At 46.6% G+C, this 26,167-nt stretch overlaps 1 protein-coding gene and 1 pseudogene across 1 annotated transcript; both read left to right on the top strand.

Moving 5' to 3' along the window:
* The first annotated feature begins 336 nt into the window (after positions 1 to 336).
* LOC120849740 lies at positions 337 to 18,586 on the top strand. The gene is made up of 6 exons (XM_040221945.1): positions 337 to 340; positions 597 to 667; positions 8,613 to 8,751; positions 14,807 to 14,904; positions 16,524 to 16,755; positions 18,483 to 18,586. Exons 1-6 carry the CDS (start codon positions 337 to 339, stop codon positions 18,584 to 18,586), a joined length of 648 nt encoding a protein of 215 aa, XP_040077879.1.
* Positions 18,587 to 24,675: 6,089 nt separating this feature from the next.
* On the top strand, positions 24,676 to 25,209 carry LOC120849736 (annotated as a pseudogene).
* Positions 25,210 to 26,167: the final 958 nt, after the last annotated feature.

The following is a 26,167-nucleotide window of genomic DNA, read 5'->3' as shown; positions in this document are numbered from 1 at the left end:
AACGCGTACTGACAGACACCTGGCATTTCTAATCTATACATTTTAAGCGGCTACAACAGTTGACATTTTTAATATGCTCTAAGAGAGCGAAAAAAAGAAATTAGCAATATATTGCCATTTTTGTGTTAAAGGAGAGCGCACGATGCTCTAAAAAAAAGTTACCGTCTGCCAACACTGGTGTCAAACATTCTTGTCTAACCGTCCAACGATCCAATCCAATCCAGGAGTGTTTTTGTTTGCACGTGTGTACCTTGTCTTTTGTCAATTTATCATCTTTCATCTCGGTCATTCTTGGCGGAACTTGCTGTTTGCAAAAATGAGCCACCTTTTAGTTAGATGGGTAAATACCGGAAGGACTCGCGTGTATGATGTAGTTAGCCTAAGGGACTTGGTAGATACTAAAATAGGCGCATTAATTTTGCAAAATTCGAGGGATTCGAATATATTCAACAAAGAAGTACAAGTCAGGTGGGAGGGAGAAAAACACCCAGCGAGGATCGTGACTATCGGTAAGTTCGCTCCGTTTCTTTACTAAATTAAGTTGTAATCCTCATAATTTGTTAGCCTTCAATTTCATTTTTTTTCTCTTTGAACAGGTAGCCCCGCGCAGATGGAAAAGAAATGCAAGCTAATGATCAAAGGAGCTTGCAATGGAGCCGGTGACCAGGTAGTACGATGCACGTCACTCATATCCGTCAGATATTTGCTTTGATGTTAACGGGTTCCGAGTCCCACCAGAAAGAGAGAGGGACGGAGGATATAAGCGCGGCTTCCTAATTTAAATGTTGTCTAAACAAAACAAAAAAAACAGAAAAAAAATTAAATCAACAAGAATAGCGTTTCTTTTTTTCAAGATGCAACTATCATTTTGTAACTTCAGCACTGGTAATTTCAGTTTCAATTACCCCAGGTCGAGAACTATACTTCATTTCAGCTTAAGTCCAGATGCAGCCGATGCTACAAGCGCAAGCTCCTGGCTTTCAGCGTCGCTGCCAAGCATGCGCGCTTGTCCTGTACAAGCACTGTTCAGGGCCACATGCTCGTGATTGTAGCTTTGGCTGCTTCTGGGCTTAAGCTGAAACGAAGTATAGGGAAGGTCTGTGGCTGTAACGAACCATACAAAAATTCCCAGTGTGCACAGTGCTATTCTTGGGTACTATCAGGTTCGAATGAACTACAAACAGCAGAGTGTGTGGCCAATGATACATGCTGCACCTCCTGTAGGCTTCTGTAGACTGATAAGACAGGTAAAACTGCGTGTTGGAGGGTAGGGCGCTGCATTGGTGGGCTCCCCACTCCAATGGGTTTGACCCTTACTCAGCACAACCCAAGCTTCAATGCTGTGCCGGTGATGCGCTGGAACTTCCGTCATAGCTTAGAGGTCGCTGCCAGCGTAGAACTGCCTGCTTGAATCGTTCGTCAGGCCGAACAAGTGTCAGCCACCCTGAGCAGTCGGGAAAACGAATGGGCCCGTGTTTCCTTGCGGTGGACTTCCTGGGTGGCGAGGTCTATGGCCGTCTTTCCAAGAAGCCATTCTGCACAGAACAAAGTGTTGAAACAACACGAAACGAACAAATACTCTGCCGCAGATTGTGGTAGTGGCCATAGCCTCCACTGCAAAATTGCTTGCCGACGGGTTCGTGTACCGTGCGGTTAACTCGGCGAGTCTGCATCCCGGAGCTCGCTCCTGGGTCGCCAGGAACGGGATTTCCTGTGTCCTGCCACAACCTCATGTTAATCATCTTCCCCATTGTGACGGTAGTATCCCTTCAAGTCAGCGATGCGAACCGGGCCAGACTCCTCGTTTGAATCTCGCCGAGTAAGTCTAGAAGTAAGACACGACGCTCGCGTCTTTACCGCATTCGGGCCCCCTCAACTCGTAACTAGCGATGCGGCAAAACCACTAGCTGCCTTGCTCAGAGGGTGAGTTTCCTTCAGGACTAGGTAATGATGGTGTAAACCAAGTCCATCTGTTGCACAAGCGAAGGAATCCAAAGCCCGAGGTGGGATTGCCATATACCCTACCTGCAGTGGCGTCACAAGGGGGGGGGGGGGGGGGGGGGGCGGGCGGACCACCCCGGGTGCCGCGCTCGGGGGTGTCGCGGCGGGCCACGCGAGAGCGGAGGGGGGGAGTCGCGGCGGGCTACCGCCCCGCGTGCTGCTGACCCTCGTGACGCCACTGCCTACCTGCACTCCACAACGGCCGCGTATACCGCGTGCGACTCGATGTAAGCATCTGCGTCTGATATCTATCGCGGTCAAGCGAGACGAAGACGAGGCTCAAGAAGAGCACGTGCGCACCCGTCTGGTCACACTCCGATTCCAAAACGCCATGAGCAATGGCTCGCTTCTTTCCGACTTGAACTGTACATAGTGTAAATAAACGCAGATTTAAAATACAAAACGCCATTGCTCATGGCGTTTTCGAATCGGAGTGTGACCGCTATCGCGGGTGCGCGAATGCTCTTTTCGAGCCTCGTCTTCGTCTTGCTTGACCGCGATATATGTCAGTGTCCCATTCCTTCTCCGTGCAACGAGCTCTAGGAACTGATCGGTCCTTGGAGGGGGCGGCAGCTCAGCAAGCAAGCCCGCTTGAACCGTTTGCGCCTCAAGGCAAGCTGGACAGCTACAAGCCCACCTAAATGTCTACCGCCTCATCCCTGACAAGGTCATGGCGCGACATAACTAATGAAAAGTCTTGCTGTCACTGCCACGACCGGCCAGAGTGAAGTCAGAAAAGTATTCTATAAATCTCCTTCTTAGCTTTTTAGGAACGACCCACCTGAAGGGAGAAGTGTTCCTCTGCCCATCGTTGATTGTTGGGATGACGCGAAGCAAAAAGCCGTCTTGGCCCAGCAAATACAAATTGTAGTACTCATTAATTCGCCTGCCAGCTTTTCCGGTGTCAACTGCTTCTGCTACGAGTTCTGGCTGTTTCCCCTCCTGCCAGTCGTTATCCTGTCTTCCAGCAAACATGCGGTGCCACTCCTCTGCCTCCGAAGACAACTTTCTTACATCTTACCAATGCTCCTCGCCACCACCCCGGTTGTATCACCTCCTCCCAACCACTATTTTGGGGTGCTGGAGAGAGTGCGTCCTCAACCTCGTTTTTCGTGTCCTTTCGGTTTTGACACGAGGAGACACCTGCTGAGCTCTCCTGTGTGACAAGTTGCCAAAATTCCAACAGACTTTGTCTAACGGGCATCGTTAGCGTTAGTGGACAACCCGCTCAACGAATCCGTGGGACTTCCTGAAGACGACTAGAAGCAGAGACATACCGACTGGGCCCCACATTGGATGCGCCAGTTGTAGTCTTCTTTTTGTGATCTCGCTCTATAAGAATCGCTCCCTATCGGTATTCACTTCGTTCATCTCCCAGGGACTGACACGAGACAATGAGATGACAGCGAATGGGTTTACTGTACTTCCTTATTGCCCATCGTTCAGAGCCGGCAGTCCGGGTCCGTTGACCCTTGTTGTTGCCCTTAGTTCAGAGCTCGCAGTCGGAGTACGTGTCCAGGCCTGCGAATCGTCTTTCCCACGCCAGGGCTGGATTGACCAGCTGTTCTGGGCTATCATGGCCCGAGTCTCACCGCGCCGCTGTGAACACACCGGGATCGTCATGGCCCAGGTTGGTATGGCCAGGGCTCGCCGTTCCCACCGGTCCTAGTCGGAACCTCGCTTGTGGACCGCTCCGGGGTTGCCATGGGGCAGACCAGCCAGACCGGCCCCGTCATTCCTGCCCTGCCCTGCCCCAGCCTCGATCGGCACGCTCTGTCTGGCGCCTGCTCGTGTCTTCTCGGCCGACCGCCTGTCACGTGCCCTCCACCCCGTCTTCCACGCTAGTCTCCTACAACGTGTGTGTTTGTGGAGCATGACCGCAGCGTCCTGCTCTCTCGTAACTTGTGCAGTACATTTTTTTGCTGTAATGTGCGTTGTGATTTCCTTGTGAACAGTATAGCAAAAACTGTACAACACTTGAGGCAGGAGAACAAGAGGGAACCTAACATGGCTGTTGACATCTAAATGAAGTCAATTACTTGGCAAACTTTTATATATCGGCTCCCAGCGTGTGGCGCTGGTATTGGAAAAATTCAGGTACACCAGCTTCTGCATTCACAAAACGTTTTAGCAAAGTTCAGTAACGTTATCATTGACAAGTCACATTTTGCTGGCAGTTTGTTTGTGCAGCGAAGACCTGGGGAGCTTGATTAACAGCAGTTATTACAACCATGCAGATGTCCTTGTGAAGGACTGCGAGTGCATGGCTGCTGCAAAATAGTGAAACAGCGTGGATGGAAAATAGCATGTATATTGCCAGAGAGCCTCTGTACAAAAAAAAAATAATGAACAGATAGCGAACACAAATGCTGCAATCGACAAAAGCAAATGCCTCAACCCCACTGTGTAAGAAAAAAAAAATTCTGCACAAGTTCGGAGGGAGCATAATGCTGCAATCATGTTCCGCTGACACTCGCGCGCAGCAAGCAGCTTGCTCCTGCTGCAAGCAGCAAGCTTCGTAGCGTGGCTCGTGCCGAGCCAAGGAGAGGGGCTGAGCAGCGTCGAAGCTTGGGTAGTGCTGGGCGAGGGTCAAACACACTGGATTACGACGCACCCCCTTGCACCGTGCTGCTCTCCACCCCACAGTTTTATCAGTTTCCAAAGGCCTCCAGGAGGTGCCGCATGTGTTGACGGCCATGCAACTCCGCTGTTTGCTTTTCATTCGAACCCGATAGTACCTGCATGTCATTCTGGACGTATGCTTGAATTCCCCAAAGTGAACATTCTATATACGTAAGCAAAATAATGTGCTTTTTAATTTGCTGTGGTTGCTCCACATCAAGATTTATGGTTAAAAAGACAGAAGGGCGGGCTAGCGAATCAGCGGGGCAAATTAATTTTTGGAACAATTTATCTGTAGGGTGTATTCAGGTGCGGTTTAGGAGAGGTGTGTTCTGGGAACCGCACCATCTTTGTGTCTGCGATGGCAGACAGCTACGCCGCCGTGCAGCCCCACTGTTTGGCGATTCTTCCTGTGACACCCCGCACGAGCGATGGACGCTCTACGCAGCTGCGGTGCATATTCGCAACTCCAGTGCGCCGCTCGCTCTCCCGCGGACGAACGGAGAACCAGAGGAGCGGGGACGGCAGCGGTGGTGGCGGCGCGGAAATGGTGGCAGGGACTGTCGGCCTTGATGCGTGAAGCCCTTTTAACGAAAATAGTGAGCGCGTTGAAAAAGGTATTCTCGTGCTCCGCCTTGCAACAGCCTTGCACGAAGGACCGGGATGTCTAATTTCATTAGGGACCTTTCGTGTATCGCATACGCTGCGGATTTCTGGTCTTGTGCATGGCCGCCAGCTCAGTCTGTGTTCAGCGTGACGGAAAACGCTACCGCTAATAATGAAGAACTTTATAGTAAGGTATATGAATAGTCTATTCTTTGCCATAAGTAGGAGAAAACTCGTCGCGCAACGGTATATCGATCAATACACATCGGGAATGGGTTTGCATTTTAAGACCGTTACAAGGAACATGACCATTTATTCCAAGCACTTTAAAAAGACAGAATACCTGTACTTGCTTTCAGGTAATTACAAAGCAAATAAAGAAATGCTCGAAGAATTTCAAGCGCGTCTGTGTTGGCCAGCCGTTTGTGAGGAGAGCTTAGAACGCGCAGTTTTGGGCAGAGGGCCCGCAATGTTGCAAATAACACGGTACGAAAAATGTATGGTATATTAAAATATTTATTTTTGATAGAGCAATAAATAAAACCCCTAAACACGCCGATTATGTTAATAGGCATTTTTTGCATAGCGTACAACACCCCTAAACTTCAGTTGGACGTACAGCGCACTGACGTTCAACCGGTGCTACCAACTTTCACAAGCGGCTTAATGGCGAGTTGTGCAACTTATTAAAATAGCTTAAGTAAGTGTAAATGACCATAAAAAAAATGTAATCAGGTTTTTCAGGCTTTACTGCAAAACCTCAATGTCTTTTTTTTTTTTTGGTACTCTTTGATGCATACTTTACCTGTTTAATATCATATTGCGCCGCCATAAAGCCTCTCGTAAAAGTTGGGGCCGTCAGTTTGACGTCGGAGGTCTGCACGGCGAACTGAAGTTTTGGAATGTGGTATATATAACAAGAAGTGTACGGACTACAACATTTTTTTTTTTAGAGTGATAAGCACGGCAACGCTTTTGGCGTGCACTGAAAATTGTGCTTTAAAGACGCAGCGCGAGCTTACGGTTGTAATGCTACACCGCACGTAACAAGCTTTCTATCAATAACAATAGAGCAGTTTGATTACGTGTTGCAATACACAAAAACAGGGACGGTGAGTTGCGAGTTGTGAGGCTGTGACGCGAAGACACCAATGCTGTGAACGCTGCTCTTCCGAAGCTTGACGGTCACCGTGCACGGCTCTCTTTTTAGAGCACTAATTGCCAGGCAAAGCGCAAACATATCTTCATCACCCTCAAAAATATTCGGCCAGAAACAGTAACGTGGCCAGTGCTAAAATGCGCTCGCTCACCTCAAAGCTTCGCAATTTGAAGTTTCTGCAACTTCTAAATAACAGCTTGCTCCTTTTCCTAACGTGCATCGGCATCTCCGTCACCCTGACCGCTTCCCTAACCGCTTTGCATTTGTGGACAAATGGGTAAATTTTAGCGCGCTGAACAGCGTCGGCGATCAGGCGCACGGGATATCCTGGAAAATCTATCCCCGTCTTTCCGCCATCTTGGAACTACCGCCTCGCCACCTATAGGGCGTTGGAGTTGCGAATAGTTGTATAGTTGCGGCAACATGACAATGTTGTTTTCGGTAAGAAGTCCTTCACCGCTGGGCCCTTAAGGTGGACAGCAGACTGGAATGCAGACACTACGAGTAGATGGATCTGCAGCATCAATCCGTCTGGTAAACCGCCGAAATATCTCGTCTAAGACAGCAAGCTGCGGCCGCAGGTGAAAATGACTGACACCCAAATTTACCTGAATGTAAGGACAGGTTTTGTCCCGTGCCTGCAATTCTTTTAAACGGTCGTAACCTCTAGTGGATGGGTTCAGGAGTTGTCAGTGAAAGCAGTGAGTGCGGAGAGCGCAATCGTCGTCTCGCAGGGGAGGTGGACTTCTGATGATTTACTTCTAGAATGTGAATGCTTCTCTGATATGTCCAACTACAGAGTGTGCTCTGTTTTCTGTTTTTGGGCCTGCATCGTAGTTTGCTTTTGGCAGGCATTAATTGTATTTCACATGCTTCAACAGCGGGCTAGGCCTGTCTTGCTAGTCAAGTTCAGTCGTGATTAAGGATAACTAAGATACCTGTATGCAAGCTTGTTACCGGAGGAGCAGTAGCAAACCAGCATGGAGATGATCCCATTCATAAGCATGTTTTCTTTTGAGTCATAGCAATCTCCAAGCTCTCTTTGGCTGGCGGTGATAAAAACAGCTGCATGACATATTCCACGAGGAGTTGAGTGTATCATGCTACTCAGTGCTGCACGGTTCTTAGAGAGGAACTAAAGTGTGTTTTGAGATCCTCGTTTTAAGGTCATAACTCAATCTTCGAGCTCTGAGCATCCTAAAAAACCCGAAATTACATTCATGCGTGGCCAATTTGCATATTAAAAAGTAATAAAAGTTTGCAACACTTACCGTTGCTGCAGAATGACAGATGGCGCTACTGAACCTTCTTGTACATAGTCGACCGGCGCTCGTCAGCCACTTGCAAGCGACAAGTTGACGAGTGGCCGACCAGTCCCGCTCGTCCACGCGGGAACCCATCGCTTGCGAGTGACCGACGTGCGCCGTTTGTCGTTCGACCATATTTAGCAAGGTTCGGTAGCGCCATCTGTCATTCTGTGCCAACGGTAAGTGTCGGGACCTTTTACCGCTTTTTTAATATGCAAATTGACCGCGCATGAATGTAATTTCGAGTTTCTTAGGCTGCTTAGAGCTCATAGATTGAGTTATGACCATAAAAAGAGAATCTCAAAATGCACTTTAGTGCCCCATAAAGGGAACGATTAACCTTCTAAAAGTAAGTCGAGCAAAGATGTGCACATATTCCAGAGTCGGGGGGGCACCATAAGCCTGCCTCACCTGCGAGACTACAGTCGCGCACCCTGCATTCACTGCTTTCATTGACTCCTGGACCCGTCCACTTGTGGTTACAGGCATTTAAAGGGCTTGCTTGCGAGCGACAAAATTTGTCCTTGGGGTGACGTAAACCTGGATGTCTGTCATTTTCACTCACGGCTGCGGCTTGCTGTCTAGGATGAGATCTTTTGGCGGTGGACCGAACGAATCCACACCACAGATTTCAACCTTTTCCTCGTAGCGTCCGTATTCCCATTCACTGTCCGCCATAAGAGCCCAAGAGTAAAGAACCGCTTACCGAAAACAACACTGTTATAGTGCCGCAGCTATACACTGCACCGTAACACTGCAGCTGTGTAGAGCGTCCGTTCCTTGTGCGGGGTCTCACCGGATGAACTGCTGGGCGGTGTGGGCTATCGCATACACACAGATGGTGCTGCTCCCAGAATGCACTACTTCTAAGCCGCGCGTGAGACACCTTATGTGAAGATTATTTTTTATTTTTTCAGGTGGATTATTGTGAGAACTGTGCTGCACTAGAGCAAGAGAAGAAATCCCTCAAGAGTGACATCGATCACCTCCAGGAGGAAAATGCGAGACTAAAAGCCATTGTGGACTATGTGACTTCACAAAGAGATGTAGTTGATGGTAAGTAAGGCTCTGCTTGCGCAAGTTAACTCGAGCCGGACACCTGCTAACGTGGGATATTTTACATGTAGTGACTACAGGGCAATGTGAACAATGGCTATGTTTAATCTATGTTAATCGGAAAAGGGCGGGAATTAAAACCTGACAGAAGCTTTCCTCTGGTGCCACGAGTTCCTCAAGTCGGATACCATTCTAATTCTTTGTGGTGTTGCAGTAAACAACCAGGCATGCAGCAGACATTTGGTGTACAGGGGCCAACCAATTGATACTTTACGCTCATGTTACAAGTGAAAAAGAAAAAAAAAAGAAAAAAACTAACCATCGGAGCATAAAAATGTATGCTTTTTGTGTGAGGTGCACAAGATTATTAGGTGCCGTAGAACACCAGCCCCTTGCTCTAGATCCTTTTTGACCTCTTTTTGTTAACTTTTTGCCCTTTCAAAATGCATTGCAAGAGGACCTAACCATGCACCCAATCTTCAAACACTGTCGTGACCTTCTGCTATAGTCACCGTCACCATGGCAATGGATCGCTACTTGAATGGACGCATGCTGGCACTATTTTCCCAGCTATTCTTTGGCCGAAATCACCGCTTGTCAACTTTGGTTGCTGGTTTGCCTTGCTTGGAGAATCTGGTGGCCATGGTTCATTCTATAGACCAATATGTGGCTCTGATGTCATGCCTCTGCGGTGGTGCTGTTGTCGCCACGGCACATGCACAGAAGCTTCAGCTCACGCGAATCTGGTTTCTGCGCTCGCACAGTGCCCACACCTGGTCTGTGCAAATGCGGGCTTGTATGTAAACAGTGTGTCGGTCTATAAGCATGGCTTTCTGACAGGCTGCGCTACGCTCGGTTGCCCCCTGCTTTGCTACGCTCTACTCGGGGAGTCTAATATAATCACAGCCTTGAGCTTGTGTCTAGCCTCGTCAAAACCGCCAAAGGTCCGGAGCTAGGCTACTGTATGAAGTGAAAACTAAGAGAGAACGCTGGCAGCCGATTTGATTGCTTCCATCCGAGGCAACCGCCGTCTGCTATAATCACCACTTCGTTTTCCTCAGACGGTGGTCGAACAAAGGGTGTTAAGGCGCTGTTATATTTTGACGTATGGCGCGCGCAAGCGAGCACTGTCTAAAGTCTGTTCCATCATGCTGGTTGCACCGTGCAAGCCAGAAACCTCTTCTGTCTACACTCCAACTTTTCCTATGGCGCGTTGCTACCAGGCGCATGCGCATGCTACCTCGAGCGTCCACATTTTTTGTTCCTACGAAGCGCCGGTGTCTGGCCTTTGGCGAGCGCGCAGACAATGCATGCTGGGAGGTTGATCCTGTGGTTTTGGCGCGGCCGGCGCGAGATGGCTCCACTCGCATTCCGTGCCGGCGTCGCCCATGCACGCCGAATGCTGCCAGTCGTGTCGGCTGCGTCAAGGCTTTGGACTCTGGAGTGGCTGGCTTTCACCAACGCAACGTCCCCATGCCGCATGCGCTGCCCCGTCTGTTTTGTTGGAGTATAACAGTGCCTTTAATGGTTGGAGGCTTTGGACGCTTGGCTCCTGCGTGCATACATTTGGCAAACTCCTTGTTGCCATGATGATGGTAGCCTAGCAGAATACTTTATAGTGAGGAAGAGTACGGTGTTATTCTGGGATCCGGGGCACTCTCAGGCTGCTTCTTGGGCCGAGAACTAAATTTCTTTAATGCCTATTATTTTAATGGGCCTTACACGAAAAACCGGTTTTTAGTTGTGTTTAATATGGTGTTTTGAGAACTTGGTAAAGTATCGGTGTGTTAAGGGACGGCGGTCTGAGTTTGTACAGGGGAGCGCTGACTAGAGCACTAAAAATCCCACATGCAGTGCTTGTGGCATCATAAGCTGTCTGGATCGAAGTTGCAACGAACCACTATTATTTCTTCAATTTTGGGGGTGGCTAGGTGTCAGGTGCCATCAGGACACCTGTGCAACAGGTCTAGGACGAGTTACCCTAAACAAAATAAACCAAAAAATGGTTTGGGGGCTTTGCTTTCCTGGAGAGGCAAGCACAAATACAAGTCAGTGCTAAGGTAGTGAAGGACGGTCAACCAGAGTAAGGCAGCAGTGCACCAACAAAATCTGTTAGCCCAAGATGCACTGTAAGTGTGCGGCTTATTGATGCTGCAAATCTCCCCTTGCATCTGCGTAAAATCGTGGCCGGTAATCCTCATCTTGCTCCCAATGGCCTATCGTGCCAGGGATGGCCCACGTGGGATTGTTATCGCTTCGGCCAGCTTGTTTAAGGGGCCCTGCAAGGACGTTTTTACTGGTTTTTAATTTGCACCGAACCTGAGCGCACTGAACGGAGTAACTTAATGAAACTTTTTTTTTTCTCGAATTTCGCTTTATTTGAAAAGATATAGGCGAAGTAAAATGACAAAAACAAGCAAAAAATAACCACCTTCATGACGTCCTTGGTTGCTTGAGTGGCTGTGAACTAGAGGATGGGCTGAGTGAGCTCAGCGAGCGCTCACGGCTGCCGCACTCCGTGTCGACGGCGCGAGAGGGCGCTACTAAAGCATGTTCTGGATAGACTGTACGCAGCAGTGGGCAGCCAGAGTAGCTTTCATTACATTTGCTGCGCAATTAAAAAATAATTCGGCATGACACTTCATTGGCCACAAACGACGGCAAACACGGGGTGAAGGTCAGTTCAGAATGGGAGACACTTCGCTCTGCCATACCGCGAAACGGCCAAACCGCAAGACAAAGCTGCTCGCCGAAGGCATTCGGAGCACTCAAAGCCGGTCGGATCCTCCAGTCCATACAACCGCAGCACCGCCGTGTACATCCGGGACTTTTCCGTGTCGGTGCCTGATCCCACTACTCCTTTCTAGTATGCGCCTCCTTTTCCACCGCTTGGTGGCGGGTATGCTGTCGGGTCATTTCTTGTTTCCGTACTTTATAAACTGCTCTTGTTTCTTTCCTGATCTAAAATACTGAACAAAAACTACTTTTATAAGTAAATCAAATAATTTGCGCCACTTATATTTTGTATTTCGACTAAAAAGAAGCTTTTAGCGGCTCTGACCAGTAGTAAGCCCAGCACCAAAGACGTCACATATCGCGTGCTTCCGGTACCGCGGGTCGCCCCCGTTGGTGGAGGAGGTGTTTCCGTGTCGTCCGGTTAAAACATGATGCACTGATATTTAGTTACTCTGTCCGTGCCCGCTGACTTGCCCAAACCCCAAGAGACGTGGAAACCGCAAAAAAGGTAGACGCTTAAATGTGATTGCAGGGCCCCTTTAAGCTGTACTAGCTCATTGTGTCCTCGCTATAAGTCCCCGCCCTTAAAAAGCCTCTGACACGGGAAAAAAAATGTTTTACATGCTAGGTGCTAAATTGTGTGTCAGAACATCCCCGAACATTTGTGTCACTCTAGAGTTGTGCAGTTCTTATTTTTCTTATTATGAAAATATGAAGTCCAATTCAAAACGCCCGCCAGTTCAGTGTGACCTAACATTGCACCACAAAATGTCGGGGCGGTCAGAAGGAAGGAATCGACCGACGTCACTAAAAGTGGGTTCGCCGGAAGTCACGCGAGTTTCACTTCACATGTCCTCCGCGACCGCACCAAAGACTTTAGTTTTATTTTTGTTATTTTGGTCTTCTCCACGAGCGATTGTAGAAAAGAAAGATTCAGTTAAACTGGCGGGCACTTTGATTAGAACTTCATATTTCTGGTTTCTATGGAAAAACTGCACGACTCTAGAGAAACTATTTTTTGGTGATGTCTGATACACCATTCTAATGCCTAGCATGAAAAATGTTTTTTTTCTTTTACATGTCCGTTTTTTTGTAGGAGTCATAAAACTATTTTTTTTTACTTTCACTAAACACCACATAGAATTGCTCTCTAACATAATTAACTCAATAAACATGCCTTAGTTTTTTATTCTAGCCAATAGCTATTTCCAAAAAGAAATTGAGAAATATAAGCATCTTTAATTCCCTTAACTTGAAGCCAGAAAAAGCGGCCACGGGGCCTGATGCCTATCTTATGCAGCCAACATTAATCATAGCCACGCGCTGAGGCTGGCAAAGTAGAGGACGCGTGCTATGCTCCAGGCATTGTTAGAGTTCGGCTATTCTTGTCACCGCAGTCATTGGGCATAAACCACTACCCGATTGTTCGCAGAGGCATTGATTCTTGCAAGCCGAAGTCAAGTTCTCGCGCAGTGCTCGTTCCAATCTATAAGCCGCACTCGACTGTCGTCAGGATGGTGATTTTGCTCCTACAATTACATGTCAAGCTTTGCAAAGGCAAGACTGAAAGAAATAGTCTTCTTCTATCTTTGCAATTTCACCACAACAAAGAAGCTTTCGAATGAGTGGCAGTTTGTACGAGTATACTTGGGCCAGACTAGGACCAGTATGCCTCTGCAACGTCATGAACATTCCAACCCGATATTGTTTCATGATGCCTTTAAAGAACTCCGCAAATTTTTCATATTCACAGATGTGCTTCGAACTCGGCTCAGGACATCAATAGACACAGCTGAATTTGTAGACCGAATATAATGTTGAACACAGCTGAATTAGTAACCCAAATTTTATGTCAAAATGCCACTTTGTTGCAATGTCATTGAATCTCCTAATGTGGTCGTCACCCATTTTTCAGACTGAAAATCTCTACTGACTACATTAAAAAAATGACGTTGGCTATGGAAACAGTGTCACAGTTTGGGCTGTGGAATTTGTTTCCAGCTGGGTACCAAGAAGTTTGGTGGTGTGAAATTAATGCCGAAGACGACGCTTTCTCCAGCATACAAAGATGACACTCTCTGCCTGTGACGTCATGCCATTGGAAAGTGCGGTAAAATTTAAAGTTGGTTTTGGCATTGCACTTTTCTTAATAACTAATATTGATTTTGAGATGATATATACTTCGCTTGAGATAATATATAATTTGCTGCAAAGAGTGAAGCACAAGTATTCATAAAAAGCAGCTGTCTGGATAGCTAAAACATTGTCATAGTTCCCTTTTAAAAACCATTGCATCTTGTGCACCTTACAAAATTCGAATTCCGAACGTGCATACTTGAAATTGGGCATGCAATGTCATTTTACATCTGCTCACTTGTGCGGTCACTCATAGGTGGTGTGCTTATTGCAAAAATTCTGGAAACACGACAGAGCAGGCCACGGGGAGCAGTACTGCTGCCGCAAAGATGAGCTTTGATAGGAAATAAAAACAGATGTCCAAGCCAATTTGCACTTTGGAATGCCATTAAATGCAGCCCATGGCTTACATCTTTCTAAAATGGGACAGTCAGCCACTTATTGATTGAAACCACATCTTTAGGCATAATAATTAAAATTGCTATATATTAGTTAACAATTAACTTAGCTGGATATTATTAATTTTCCTAAATGGACCTTTTGCGAGTGACCAATGAGACACTAACATTTCTTTGTGTGCCACATAGTTTTCATAGGAATTATTTATCCAGCATTCCATGAAACGGCCATATACCGTAAAGACCTGAGAGATGCCCCACCCTCGAAAGATAGCCCATCCCTATTTTTGGTTTGATTTGCTATTTTCTTTTTAAACACCGAAACATAGCCCACTCCTAGTAATAGTAGTGTTGGGATCAATGATGGCCGCAGCGTAAATGCGGCTAGTTAGCTATGGCGGGATATAAGCAAACATTGCTGACTGGGGAGTACAGTCACCTTTGCTTTGTTGCCCCTCGCCACCGTAACAAGCTTGGAAGGGACACGACCTAAAAATAGCAATTTTTTATACTTTTCTTCATTGCACACCAAAAGTTAGCCCACACCATGTTTTCACCCGATTTTCTCTTCATGTTAGGTAGGCTATCTCGGGATTTTACAGTAGTTTGATGGTGTCACTTTCGTTTCAATGTCTGTCGTGAAATTTCATACAGATAATACATAACTTGTATTAAAGCAAGGCACTTAAGTGCAAACAGCATTGTGTTGCAAGTACCAGCATTTCTGTAATATGCTGCTATTGCCTTTTATTTGTGTATGATTTATTTATTTTCTGATGTCCCAGAACTGACGATTGCGGTCCAGGACCTAAAGAACCTTCGTGAAGAGATGGAGGACGCTCGGGTGCAGAGAGCGCCTGAAAACCCTGGAGCCCAGGCAGAGGTATGTGAAAGTTCTTGAATATTTGGTGCAGAAATGTTATTGATAATGGACCCCTTGCAAAAACTGTAAAATGTGGTGCGTGAGGCACTGTGACACACCTGTTTGCCTCCTCCCTTGCTCCCGCTCCCCCTGGCACAGGAAAGAGCTACTGTTTCAAAATGGGTTTCGTTTTGAACGGCTTCTCTGAATATTTTCTCCAAATGTACTTCTGTTGTGCCATGTTAATTACTTGTTTTGAAGTGGTGGGAAAGCAATTTTTTTTGGCAGGTCAGATTACGAAGTTCAGTGTAGACATTCTCAACGAAACTGATGGAAATGGTAAAGTGTCCATCAGTTTTGTTGGGAATGTACCTCCCCCCCCCCCCATTTTAATTTTAAAGGAAAAAGTATATTTGCTACATTTTACAGTCTCTTATCCAGGTTTGTATGAATGCCGAGCGAGCTCTGCATTTATACATGGTTGTTGTCGCAGCAAATGCCAGCTTGTGTGCAAGAAAGATCCCGAGCTTCGCAACGTCTATAGTCCGTTGCAACTTAAGAACAAAGGGCGAGGGTAAGACGGGCTGGGGAGGAGGAAGCAGACAGAGCGCAAAGGAGAGAAGGAGGTTTCCCTCTCTCTTCTCCAGCGTTCCGTCTGCTTCCTCCTCCCCGGCCCATCTTATCCTCGCCCTTTGTTCTTAGGTTGCAACTGACTATAGATTCTGAGCACCCGCTCAACCAAATACTTTCAAATGCTAACAGAAATGGTAAAGTAGAAAAAAAGAATTTTAAAATCCTTTGGTGGATTCTTAGAGAATGCATTAGCATGACCCTTGGGAGACGCTAAGGCTGTCCCCTTCACTTTTCTGTATTGGCTTTCACTTTTGCTTCCTTTATTTTTTGCTGCACCTTTTTGGCTTCATTATGGGGCCAGCATTAGCATTTCCCAAAAGGGGATGTGTGTGGCGTTTCCCAAGGGTCATGCTAACACCTAAGGATCCGGCAATGGATCTTCCTTTGTTTTCTTTTGCTGTCCACTTGGACCAGCACTAGTACTTGGTTCACCCTCCATTTTGTAGCACAAAGCAAGGCATACGCGCTCCGCACACCTGCAACTTCAGACTCGCCCCAGCATCTTCCGCCCCGTGACGACGCCTCCCTCTCGCCTTTGTCCTTCACTACTCTTCTCCTCCTTATGCGGTGCTCTTTCCTTTCCTCTGTTTTGTCTACAGACGAACGCCATCAGCTTTTTCCTGTCATGTGGGTATTAATGCTAACGCAGTAATAAAGCATCTCCAGTGTATGGTGTAGGATTGCACTGGAGTGTGGAGATCTAGCCATTCATGCAATTTCAGAGGTAAAACATGGTCTGCCCAGGATGAAGGAACGTGAAATAATGCTTCGCTTAGTCCACGCTTTGCACACGATCTTGCAACATTTTTCTGGACGGGTCAATCAATGCCATGCCACTCGCTCTTTGGACAGCAAGTTTCCTGATTGCACTGTATGGATTGTTGCATGCCGGGATTTATGGAAGTGGTCGAAGGGACAATGATGTTGATGTTAGAATTAGCTTTAATAAGTGCTTTTTATCAACATATCAGACCTTGAGCGATGGAATTCACTCTGATTACTTACAGGGCAACGAAGACGAAGAAGATTTGGGGGGCATCAAGGTCAGCAGGGCTTTGCTGCTCCTTCTAGACATGGGTCCCACAAAATCACCAACAGTTTATGCCCGGGAGCTTCTAAGGTTGGTCTTCAGCTCGGAAGAGCTTGTCGGAAAATCAATCACGGGCAAGCAGTCCAACGCACACAAGGACAAGCCGGCCAAGCCACAGCTTGACCCAGTCCGGGTAAATGCTTTGATAAGTGAGTATGAATATCTGCAAGTTCTGTTATAGAAAGTGAGAGAATGCATTCAGCAAAATAAGTTTGAAAATTTTGGCTTGAATAAATCTTGAGGTTGAATCGAGAACAGTATACTCAATTGAAATCTCCTGCATACATTGAACACTGCAAAGGTGATTTCTTGATTTTTGTCTTCTCATGACTGCTACTTCTGCTAAATGAAACAGCTTTGACTGTTTTCTTGAGGGTCCACTTGAGCACTACATGTATGGAAAACCTGCATTTACTTTTAGATATTGCCAGCTGTCTAAATCGTGGCTCTGTTAGTTTGTGCCAACCAGGTCCCACCTGACCTTGCAGCAACCAAGCATGCACCCCTATTGTCTAAGCATCCTCTTCCTATTATGATCTTGAACTATGGTTCTGCTTTTGATTGAGCCCCAGCCATATTTTCGTTTAATTTAGATTTTCTGTGGAATAATTCTTTTTTTTGGGTGGGAAAGTGAGGGGGGGGGGGGGGGCGATAGGACATGATCTGTACTTTACGGTAGGCTGACTGGACATGTATTTAGGCGTAGAATTGCCTCATGTTTAGAAATTACTTTCAAGTGCATTGCATACTTCTGACCACACAGTTTCAAAAACCTTCACTACTGTATTATCCGAAGAGATGACCCATCCCCAAACAATAGCTCATCCTAATTTCTGGCATATTTTTTATGGCTAAAATTGAATTATCTTTTATACACTGGAAGTTAGCCTCACTCATTTTCATCTAGTATGCTCTGTTTTACTAGGTGAACTGTTTGATAATGCCATGATCATTTATTTAGAGATTATCAGCTCTTTCAAATTGAGCACTGCTTTATAGTCAGTGACTAGTTAAAAGTTCTCTGGCTGGGGAGGAGGAAGCAAACAGAAGAGAGGAGGAGGTTTCCTCCTCTCCCCAAGCATTTTGTTCGCTTCCTTTTCCCCTGCCCTCCTTTCCCTCTAAAACTTTTCTTAACCTGTAACTGACTATAGTATGACTGAGGTAAGTGTAGAATAGTTTTCTGTAAATATGGTACAAAATAACATGCATATTGTGGAGATTTTGTAAAGGTTTGACCTTTACAACAAACATTCACTGGCACTGGCTTGTGTGAGTTAAAAAAGTGCTGATGTCATGTTTATGTCAGATGTGCTGTGCAGTGGTTGGTCTTGAAGTGCCATTTTAAGTAACCGAAATTCGGGGGGGGGAAGGAAGGAGTGTGCTCAGTCTTTGTGAAATGACATATGCTGCACGTGGCTTCACCTCCGTCACTTAGCAAATAAGATGCCAGTGATGATCTTTAAAACTGGCAGACAGCACACTTGCTCAACAAATTTGTGTGTCTATCTGAACAGCCATGTTCTAGTCTAGTAGTCTGCAACACCAATAAATAGTGCTTGAATACTTCTTTTTCTGGATAGTTTCAAATGCTTTCTTTTATTCTATTTCTATTTTTAGTAACTAGTAACATTTATTTTTAGACAGCACTTGAAAGATACTATCAAAATTCCTGGCCGTAAAACTATCATATGGTTAAACCACTTGTGGGACTGATTTTATGAGACGGAAAACAGCCTCCATACGTCACTGACCGAGCCCATAACTAAATTGTCAACTGTTAAATAGAGCATTTTCCAATCTTTTAAAATTTATGCTCACAGGTAAATGTGTTTCTGAGATGCAAGTATTTTTGATATCTTCATGTCTGCGTTTGCAGGTTACACCTGCAAGAAGTTCAAGCTTCTCAAAGAAGGGCCAGTGAGGACGTCCTTGTCCTCGTTGCTAAACAAGGAGGCAAACAAGGAAAAACCTTGTGAATAAGTCTTTTTTTTATCCTGCAGTCCTTCGAATAAAGGTGACAAAAATATTACTTTTGTGTTTGTTTTTGTTACCTGGACGTTTCATATATAGCGTACCATAGAGAGGCGAACCAGCACAGGTTTTCAAAACGGGTTTGGAATACCAAAGCCTAAGGAAAAGGGGCAGCCAGCTAAGAGAACCTTAGGATGAGCCATACAAGACCATACACAAACTATACATGGTTAAAGAAACCAAAGAAAAATCCACAGGCAGCTATAGCTTGCTGGCTAAAGAGAGCCGTACAGTGAGCCATAAAAGATTCTTTAGAAGACCATACAAAAAGCAATAGACGGCTAAAGCAACCAAAGGAAAATCTATAGTCTGCTGGCTAAAGAAACCAAAGGAAAATCTATAGACAGCTATAGCCTGCCGCCTAAAGAAGCCAAAGAAAAATCTATAGCCTTCTGGCTAAAGAAACCAAAGGAATCCCTATAGACGTCTATAGCGCACCGGCTAAAGAAAGCCATAGAAAAATTCTTTAGCTAGCCATAGAAAAAGCTAAAGACTTTTATAGCCAACCATGTGATAAAGCCATAGGAAAAGCTAAAGACGCCCATAGGCAAGACCATAGAAAAAGCTAAAGACAGCCATAGAGAAAGCTAAAGCCGATTGGGCCAATTTTCTATAGCCGACCATAGAAAGGATTTTCTATAGCCGACCATAGGATATTTTTGTATGGGTACACCAGTTGTAGTCATGACTAACGTTTTTCACAGCTATATAAGAAATTTCGTTTTTTATAAATGTTAGTTGCGAGTGCGCCAATGTTCACGCCAAATTTTTGTCTGTATTTTTCCGGCGCTTATCTATGATCATGAAATTCGCAGCTTTCCCTGAATCGACACTGCCTATCTACGTCAGCTGAGAGGCAAATAAAATTCTAAGAGAATGACCACGGTGAACTTTACCTTCCAAGTCTGCCTGAGTGCTTCAGTCAATTGGCTTACGTTTAAAAACAGGTGACGCATTCAGATATAGATGTGATTATGCCTGCATGCTCGGCGATTGCGGTTCAGTTCCCTCAACCGCAATCCTCGTACAAAAACATGCACTGTAGCAACTGCGTGGTTGACACGCCAAAACCCAAACTAAAACCAAGACCAAAAAAAACAAAAAAACTAGTTTGTGCGCTAACACAGAGCCATTAGCACTGCCTGCCTCCCCCCTCCCTAGCTTTTCCTTCATTGCCAAAGAAAGTTGTGCCCAAGAAAAGATGGGCTGCATCTTTGTTCTAACTCGGAAGAATAAATTTAAGGCTTTATAACGAAAACAAGCAAATGCGTAAGCAACCATTTTTTAGGATGTTACTTTGTAATCAAAAACAGAAAAGAAAAAAGAAACAGACGTTTTCACGTGTTTGCACAGTCAACTAGCTTTGCAAATGGCAGCTATTCGTAATTCCGTGGTCAGACCAAGGGACCACCCGACCATGTACAACTTTGCTTTATTACCTACCCTATCCCCCAGCTCTCCATGATCATCCCCAATTTAGAGCTTGCTCGGTATATTATATTTTGTAACGGTGTTATTTGTTTAGAAAAACAAAATGTCAGATCAATACCAGTAGGGCTCTTCGGAAGCAGTGCATGGGCCCTGTTTCACCTCTTACAAAGCATCCTGTCTCGAATGGCAGCAGAGAAACGGGTGGGGCTGATTCGCCTGTAGGCCTTTGCTGAGTTGATGGCTACTACCCAGACCGGCAGCTGATCGGCAGCTTCCAGCCACCTGCAGTTTTTTCTTGATGATACAGACTTCCTGCAATATCATGAATACGAACAAGACTGACATTCTGAACAAAAAAGAAACCAAAACTTGCTTCACAGATCAACAAAATAACAAGTGCCAACATTACGCTTCTCTTGTTGTCGACAGTGCAAAGACCATGTTGGCACGACCATTAAACTCAACCAAATGAGGAAGATGAGCTTCATGACGTAATTGCATTAAGAACCAGGCACGTAGCCGTGGGGGGGGGGGGGGGGGGGGGGAGGAGGGAGCATGCCACCTTCCCCCCCTTGAAATCTTCCATTTTGCTGGGCCCTCCTCTTCCCCTCCCCCTAATACAGCACTTTGTCATAAGTGCCCTCTCCCCTCCCCCCCCCCCCCCTTCCCCGAAACAAAATCCTGGCTAAGTACCTGTTAAGAACAGTGTGCATGTAGAGGTTAGATACACCCTAAGAAATTCCGGGAAGCTAAAAACAAATTAAACACCACTTAGAAATAGCACAGCTCGCTTGATAGACACATGCACAGCAATCAACAGCCCTCTTAACGTGTTCCGCAGTGCAGGGATACAGATAAAAAACACCGGGGATGTGATCGAAATCCTTTGGGGCAGTGCAACGTGCAAGTTTATCCTGAAGCTACTGTTTGTGCACGCCCCTAAGAGGCGTTAAATCTGGTTCACACTGTAGCAACTGACGACCGAGTTGAATAAAACAGGGTTTTAAGCCGCTTACAACTGCCATTACTGCAGGACGGCGTGGTCATAAGCCGTCACAAGAGGCTTAAAGAGTGGTTTTGTCGGTGTCAGTCCGAGACGGTTGCAACAGTGTGGACCAGCTTTTAGACTAAAATTGTATCCACCTTTAGGTCTTTCCACAAATGTTTTAAGAGACTCCCTTCAACTTGACCAGAGCCTCAGGTTTTTAAAAGTTGTAGTAAGTAGGAAGCCATCAAATTCAAAACTGGATCTCCTTGATTTGTACGCGTTTTCGCAGTACATGTTAGAGCGCCTGCCAGATGTGTGAGTTTCGATTGCAATCTTTGTACCACTAAACGTTCTATACCAGATCAGAGCATTTTAATCAAATCATTCAATCTCTTTCCTCAGCCATGTAAACTATTTGTGCACCCACGAGTTCTACAAGTCCCGAATCTAGCCGGGGTAAATTAAAACGTCGCTGAGGCAAGCAATAATAATCTTTATTAGCGACAGTAGTACTCTGAGCGGCTCGCAAGGCTAGATATATGCAGGGGCGCGTGTGCGCGATCGCCTGCTAGCCAATGAACCAGAGCAAGATGATTAAAATAACGAACAGGCAACAAGGGAGAAAACAACAAGAACGATGAGATTAACAGGGTTCGGTCCACACTTTTAAGAAACTCTGGGCCCGCGCACCTCAAACCCAACGCCACGCACCGCAGGCTGGCGCGAGGCACACGCCGTACACGAGCACAACGACGACGCCCAGTTAGGAGCGTGCCCTATCAATCTGCGAAATGCCAGCGCCACACCAGGGGACCTATGTTGTACAAATGTTCCGTTTCTCCTAAAAGAAACGGAAGTAGCGACATGGCGGCTGATTGGTTGAGGCTCGAATGACGAAAGTTCCCTACGAAAATAGGGGCGGAGACGGCGAACCGCCCCCACCGGAAATGACTACACTTTGAATTATCATTTCCTCGGTGTTTCGTCTGAAAAGGAAACGAGTCTGTCGATGGTCTCTTCGAAGTAGCGAAATTGGAAACACGGCGTCTCGGAGGCAGAGCGACAGCCTTTTATCGTTCAACTTTATTTTTCCCTCCAGAAAAGCTCCACCGGCAGCACCGCGAGACCGCGAGGCCTTTTAACTACCGGAGGAAGCTTTTCGGAGGCAGTACGGTCTCACCAAGAATGTGGTCCGTTGATTGTGCGACGAACTGAGCGAGGAGCCAGAGTTGAGGCTGCGAGGTTCGTGGACGGTGATGTCTGTGGAACAGCAAGTGTTGTGCGCACTTCGCTTTTACGCCACGGGGAGCAAACTGTGCGGGGAGCTTTCAGGGGATGGTGGCGAGCGACGAACACATAGCGAGGAATCAGGCTACAGTCGGCATCGTTGTGCGGGCTGTGTCTCTCGCTATTGTGCAGCGTCTGGGGATCCGGCGCGGCTGGATCGACTTTCCCCAGACAACCGGCAAGAGGGACGACGTCAAGAGGGGCTTCCAACGCCTCGGCAGGATACCCGGCGTCATCGGTTGCGTCGACGGGATGGTGATCGCCATCGTCGGCACGTCATAGAACGACCTTACCGTCACGAAGGCGGCGTATTGGTGCCGCAAACAATCCTACGCTCTGAACGTGATGGGGGTATCTACGATCACCTATATACTACGTCTCACCTTAGCATGAACTAACTAAGAAGACTGTACAAGCGCGAACGGCTTGGCTGGAGCACTTGCTGCACGAGCGCTCGTGCAGCCGCCGGGGCTTTATCCAAAGCAGCTAGCTCGCGCCTTTAGCTATAGGTCAATGCCCGTTCTGAATGGGTTTGAAAAAGAGCGTAACGCTAATACTACAAATACGGTGTGGATATGCCATTTTATAAATGAGAGTTATGAATTGTTAGCGCTACGTCCGTGTCACTTCTTTGTCTGGTCCTCGTCTTTTCGCGCTATTTTTAATTCCGATGTTAGTACTCGTTCATCCTCCGCACAAGCGTTTGTTCGACGAAGGAAGGGAGGGTTTGTTAGCTGAAAAGCTGTCGACCTCTGTTTGTTTTCATGTCGTGTTAAGCTTTTAAGCATTAGTCCCTATCCTGCATGATAAAGTGTAAACTCTCCTTTGAAGAAAAAACAAATTTGCCTAAACTATTACGTGGATCAAAGTTAGTGGCTATTTATCATATAATTTTAATCTTTGTAACACAGACAGCGCTCTGTGTGTCCTCCTTCATTTAGTCCGTCGTTTTTGTTTTTTTTTCACTGTTTTAATACTTTAAAATTTGTAAACCACATAATTTATGGTGGTGTGTTGGTCAGCACGTAAATAGTGTTTGACAGGGCCCCATGACAATGAGTGCAATCAACTGTTTGTGGATTCAGTTGAATTAATGTCTACACATGTCTTATTATTGCAGGTGTGTGACGCCGACTGCCGGGTGATGAGCATCGACCTACGGTATCCTGGGTCGGTGCACGACTCTTTCGCGTGGCACTACTTGTGGCTCCGGAGCAACTTCGAGCAAGGCCGGCTGATAGGCGATGGCAGGCTCCTGCTCGGTAAGCATAGTCCATTTGTTGGTTCTGTACATGATGGCTTTGCACCACTTATAAGCTACAATATCACATATACTGTTCCGAACATGGATTACTGGCATGCGCTCTGGCCATACCTGTGACACGTCTCCTTGAAACACTCTGACGCAGCTGTCAACTACAGGGGGGAAGGGTTGCAAACAGCAGATCTACCTGCTTAGTTGTCAACAATTTTAAAGGAATACTACAACGAAATTTTGGTGCTTATTTTTTGGTCTATACGTGTTCAAATCACATCACATCTGACACATCCATATCTTGTTAAAAAAAGGCACAAAAAGGCATTTAAAAAAAAGTTAGGCGATTAGCAAAGAGCATTTTCTTGATGTCGCTAAAGCCGTTTGTAATGCCCGTCTAGGAACCTTGACAGGTAGTGATGATAACTGCCTTACCTAGAACTATACATGCTTTGAACCTGACGTCATCCCGACAGCTCTACGGCCAGCAGAAGAGAAAAGGGGAGGGAGGAACTCCACACTTAACTGGACTCTCTTTTGTGTGTCCCAAGATGATAGAAGATTAACCCGTCACTCAAAATTCACACAAAAGCAGCTTTGGGGTTAGTTGCGGTGGCCCGATCGCTGGCGTGCTTCCACCACTTTGGTTGCTGGAACAGCTAGGGCATCCTGACGACGTCTGCCTCGCCACAGCTTTGCTCATCCCGAGATAAACTACATCACAATTGCACCGGATATGACGTGCTCTCAGCTGGCTGCTCTCCTAGCGCTTGCCAGTGAGGGCTGTTTATAACGAAAAACACAGCCATCAGGCTCAAAATACAAATGTGCAATTGTCATTTACGGGTATTGTGGATCATATTCAGCCTATTCCTGAACACGACGGGTATATTTCAACTGTCGTTGAAGTATTCTTTTAAAGAGAACCGCGTTAATATCATACATTTCCTTCTCTGACTCTGCAGGTGACAGCGGCTATGCCTTGGAGCCTTGGCTATCACCCCTGTCCCTGGATTCCACACGACGTCCACCACTTGCGGCCGGTAAAATAAGGCACATTCTTCGATAAGGTCCGTTGTGGAGCGCTGCATTGGGCTGTTGAAAAGTAGATTCCAGTGTCTGCAAAGGCACCGGACTCCGTATTATCATCCAACAACAGCCACCGTCATTATATCGGCGTGTGCAGTGCTCCACAATATCTGCCTGTCATCGAGGGAGCCAGAACCGGAGCCAGACTGTGACCCTGACGAGCCAGGGTTGAAGTCTGGGCCGAGCTCAGAGGGGTCAGTGGCGGATGACGAGAGGCCGGCTCCTGCCCACCCTTGGGTCAGCCTCTCAGATATGGGCAGGGCTTTAAGGCGGCGCCTTGTTGCCCAGTTCCAAACCCACCACAGCCGTGCCTCCCCGGAACCCCACGCAAGCCACGATGGCAGTCGCGCCCACCAGGGACACCACCAGTGTCAAGGAGTCCGTCGCCACAACGGAGGTCCCGCTCATCAGGGACACCATCGGCGACAATGAGCCCCTCATCGTCCTCGCCACGGTGGCACTCCCGCACACCAGGGACGACACCGGCGACAGCGAACCCCTCGTCGCCCTCACCTCAACTGACGCCCTCGCCACCAGAGAAGCCTGCCTCCTCTCCCCCCCCCCCTTCCCCGTGGCAGTATGTGCTCCACTTGTTGCTCCACAGTCATGGCCGTCCATAAGCTCCATAGTGTCAACTCCAACGCTTTTCGCAGTTCATCGCACAACCACCGTGTTACCTTTACAGACATGTAGAACTGTCTCCGAAAAGCTATTCGGTGCATCACGGTGATGTTGATAGAGCCTTTTTTTAATTTGCAAGCAGGCTGCATAAAATGCGTGGGACAATAACAGAAGGTTTTGTAGGGTTATTTAGCTAGCCAACGGGGCATCTGGCTCGCCCTTGCAGGAAACGGAGAACTCAATGAGGCTACTGGTGAGACCCGTTTTGCTTCTTTTACTGCAATATATTGTTTGTATCGGGTTTGGACATCGATTCGTTTTCTCTACACTTCCATTGCCCTGCTCCATTTTACAATCTATTATGGCTACCACAGAGCCAGGTGTACTACTCGATAATCGCATATTGGATTTGTGTCAGTTTGAATGTATAAAGAACACAACAAGCAGTTTGTCTTTGAAAGTGTTCTTTCTTTTTTTATAACAATGCCGTAACATGAAAAATAAACATGCTTGAAAACACAGGTTGCAATACTTTCTTTTAAGCGAAATTGAGCATGGACTTGTAAACACCGTATAAATTCTTTGTCATTATCCAGGATATATCACAGACATTATTTCAACTTCACTTAATTCAGCACACTACCATTTCGTTTGTGTTTTGTCACACATGGAAGCATTACAGATTCCATAATAGAGGAATGTTGAGATCAACAATGATATAAGAAAACAAACAAACAAAAACACAGGGACACAGACGAAGGAAACAGGACAAGATGCACTCTCAACTGAAGTTTATTGAAAATTCAACTTCAGTGGAGAGAGCACGTTGTCCTGTTTCCCTTCGGCTGCGTCCCTGTGT

Source organism: Ixodes scapularis, unplaced genomic scaffold, assembly GCF_016920785.2.
Source record: "Ixodes scapularis isolate PalLabHiFi unplaced genomic scaffold, ASM1692078v2 PGA_scaffold3__209_contigs__length_174095766, whole genome shotgun sequence".
Taxonomy (NCBI): Eukaryota; Metazoa; Arthropoda; class Arachnida; order Ixodida; family Ixodidae; genus Ixodes; species Ixodes scapularis.
The sequence above is the reverse complement of the archived record's forward strand: the minus strand, read 5'-3'. Positions and strand labels throughout refer to the sequence as shown.

Coding starts and splice junctions, on each gene's coding strand:
- LOC120849740 (XM_040221945.1), top strand. Junction 8,752..14,806: donor ACAAAGAGATGTAGTTGATG/GTAAGTAAGGCT, acceptor CTGATGTCCCAG/AACTGACGATTGCGGTCCAG. Junction 14,905..16,523: donor ACCCTGGAGCCCAGGCAGAG/GTATGTGAAAGT, acceptor GATTACTTACAG/GGCAACGAAGACGAAGAAGA.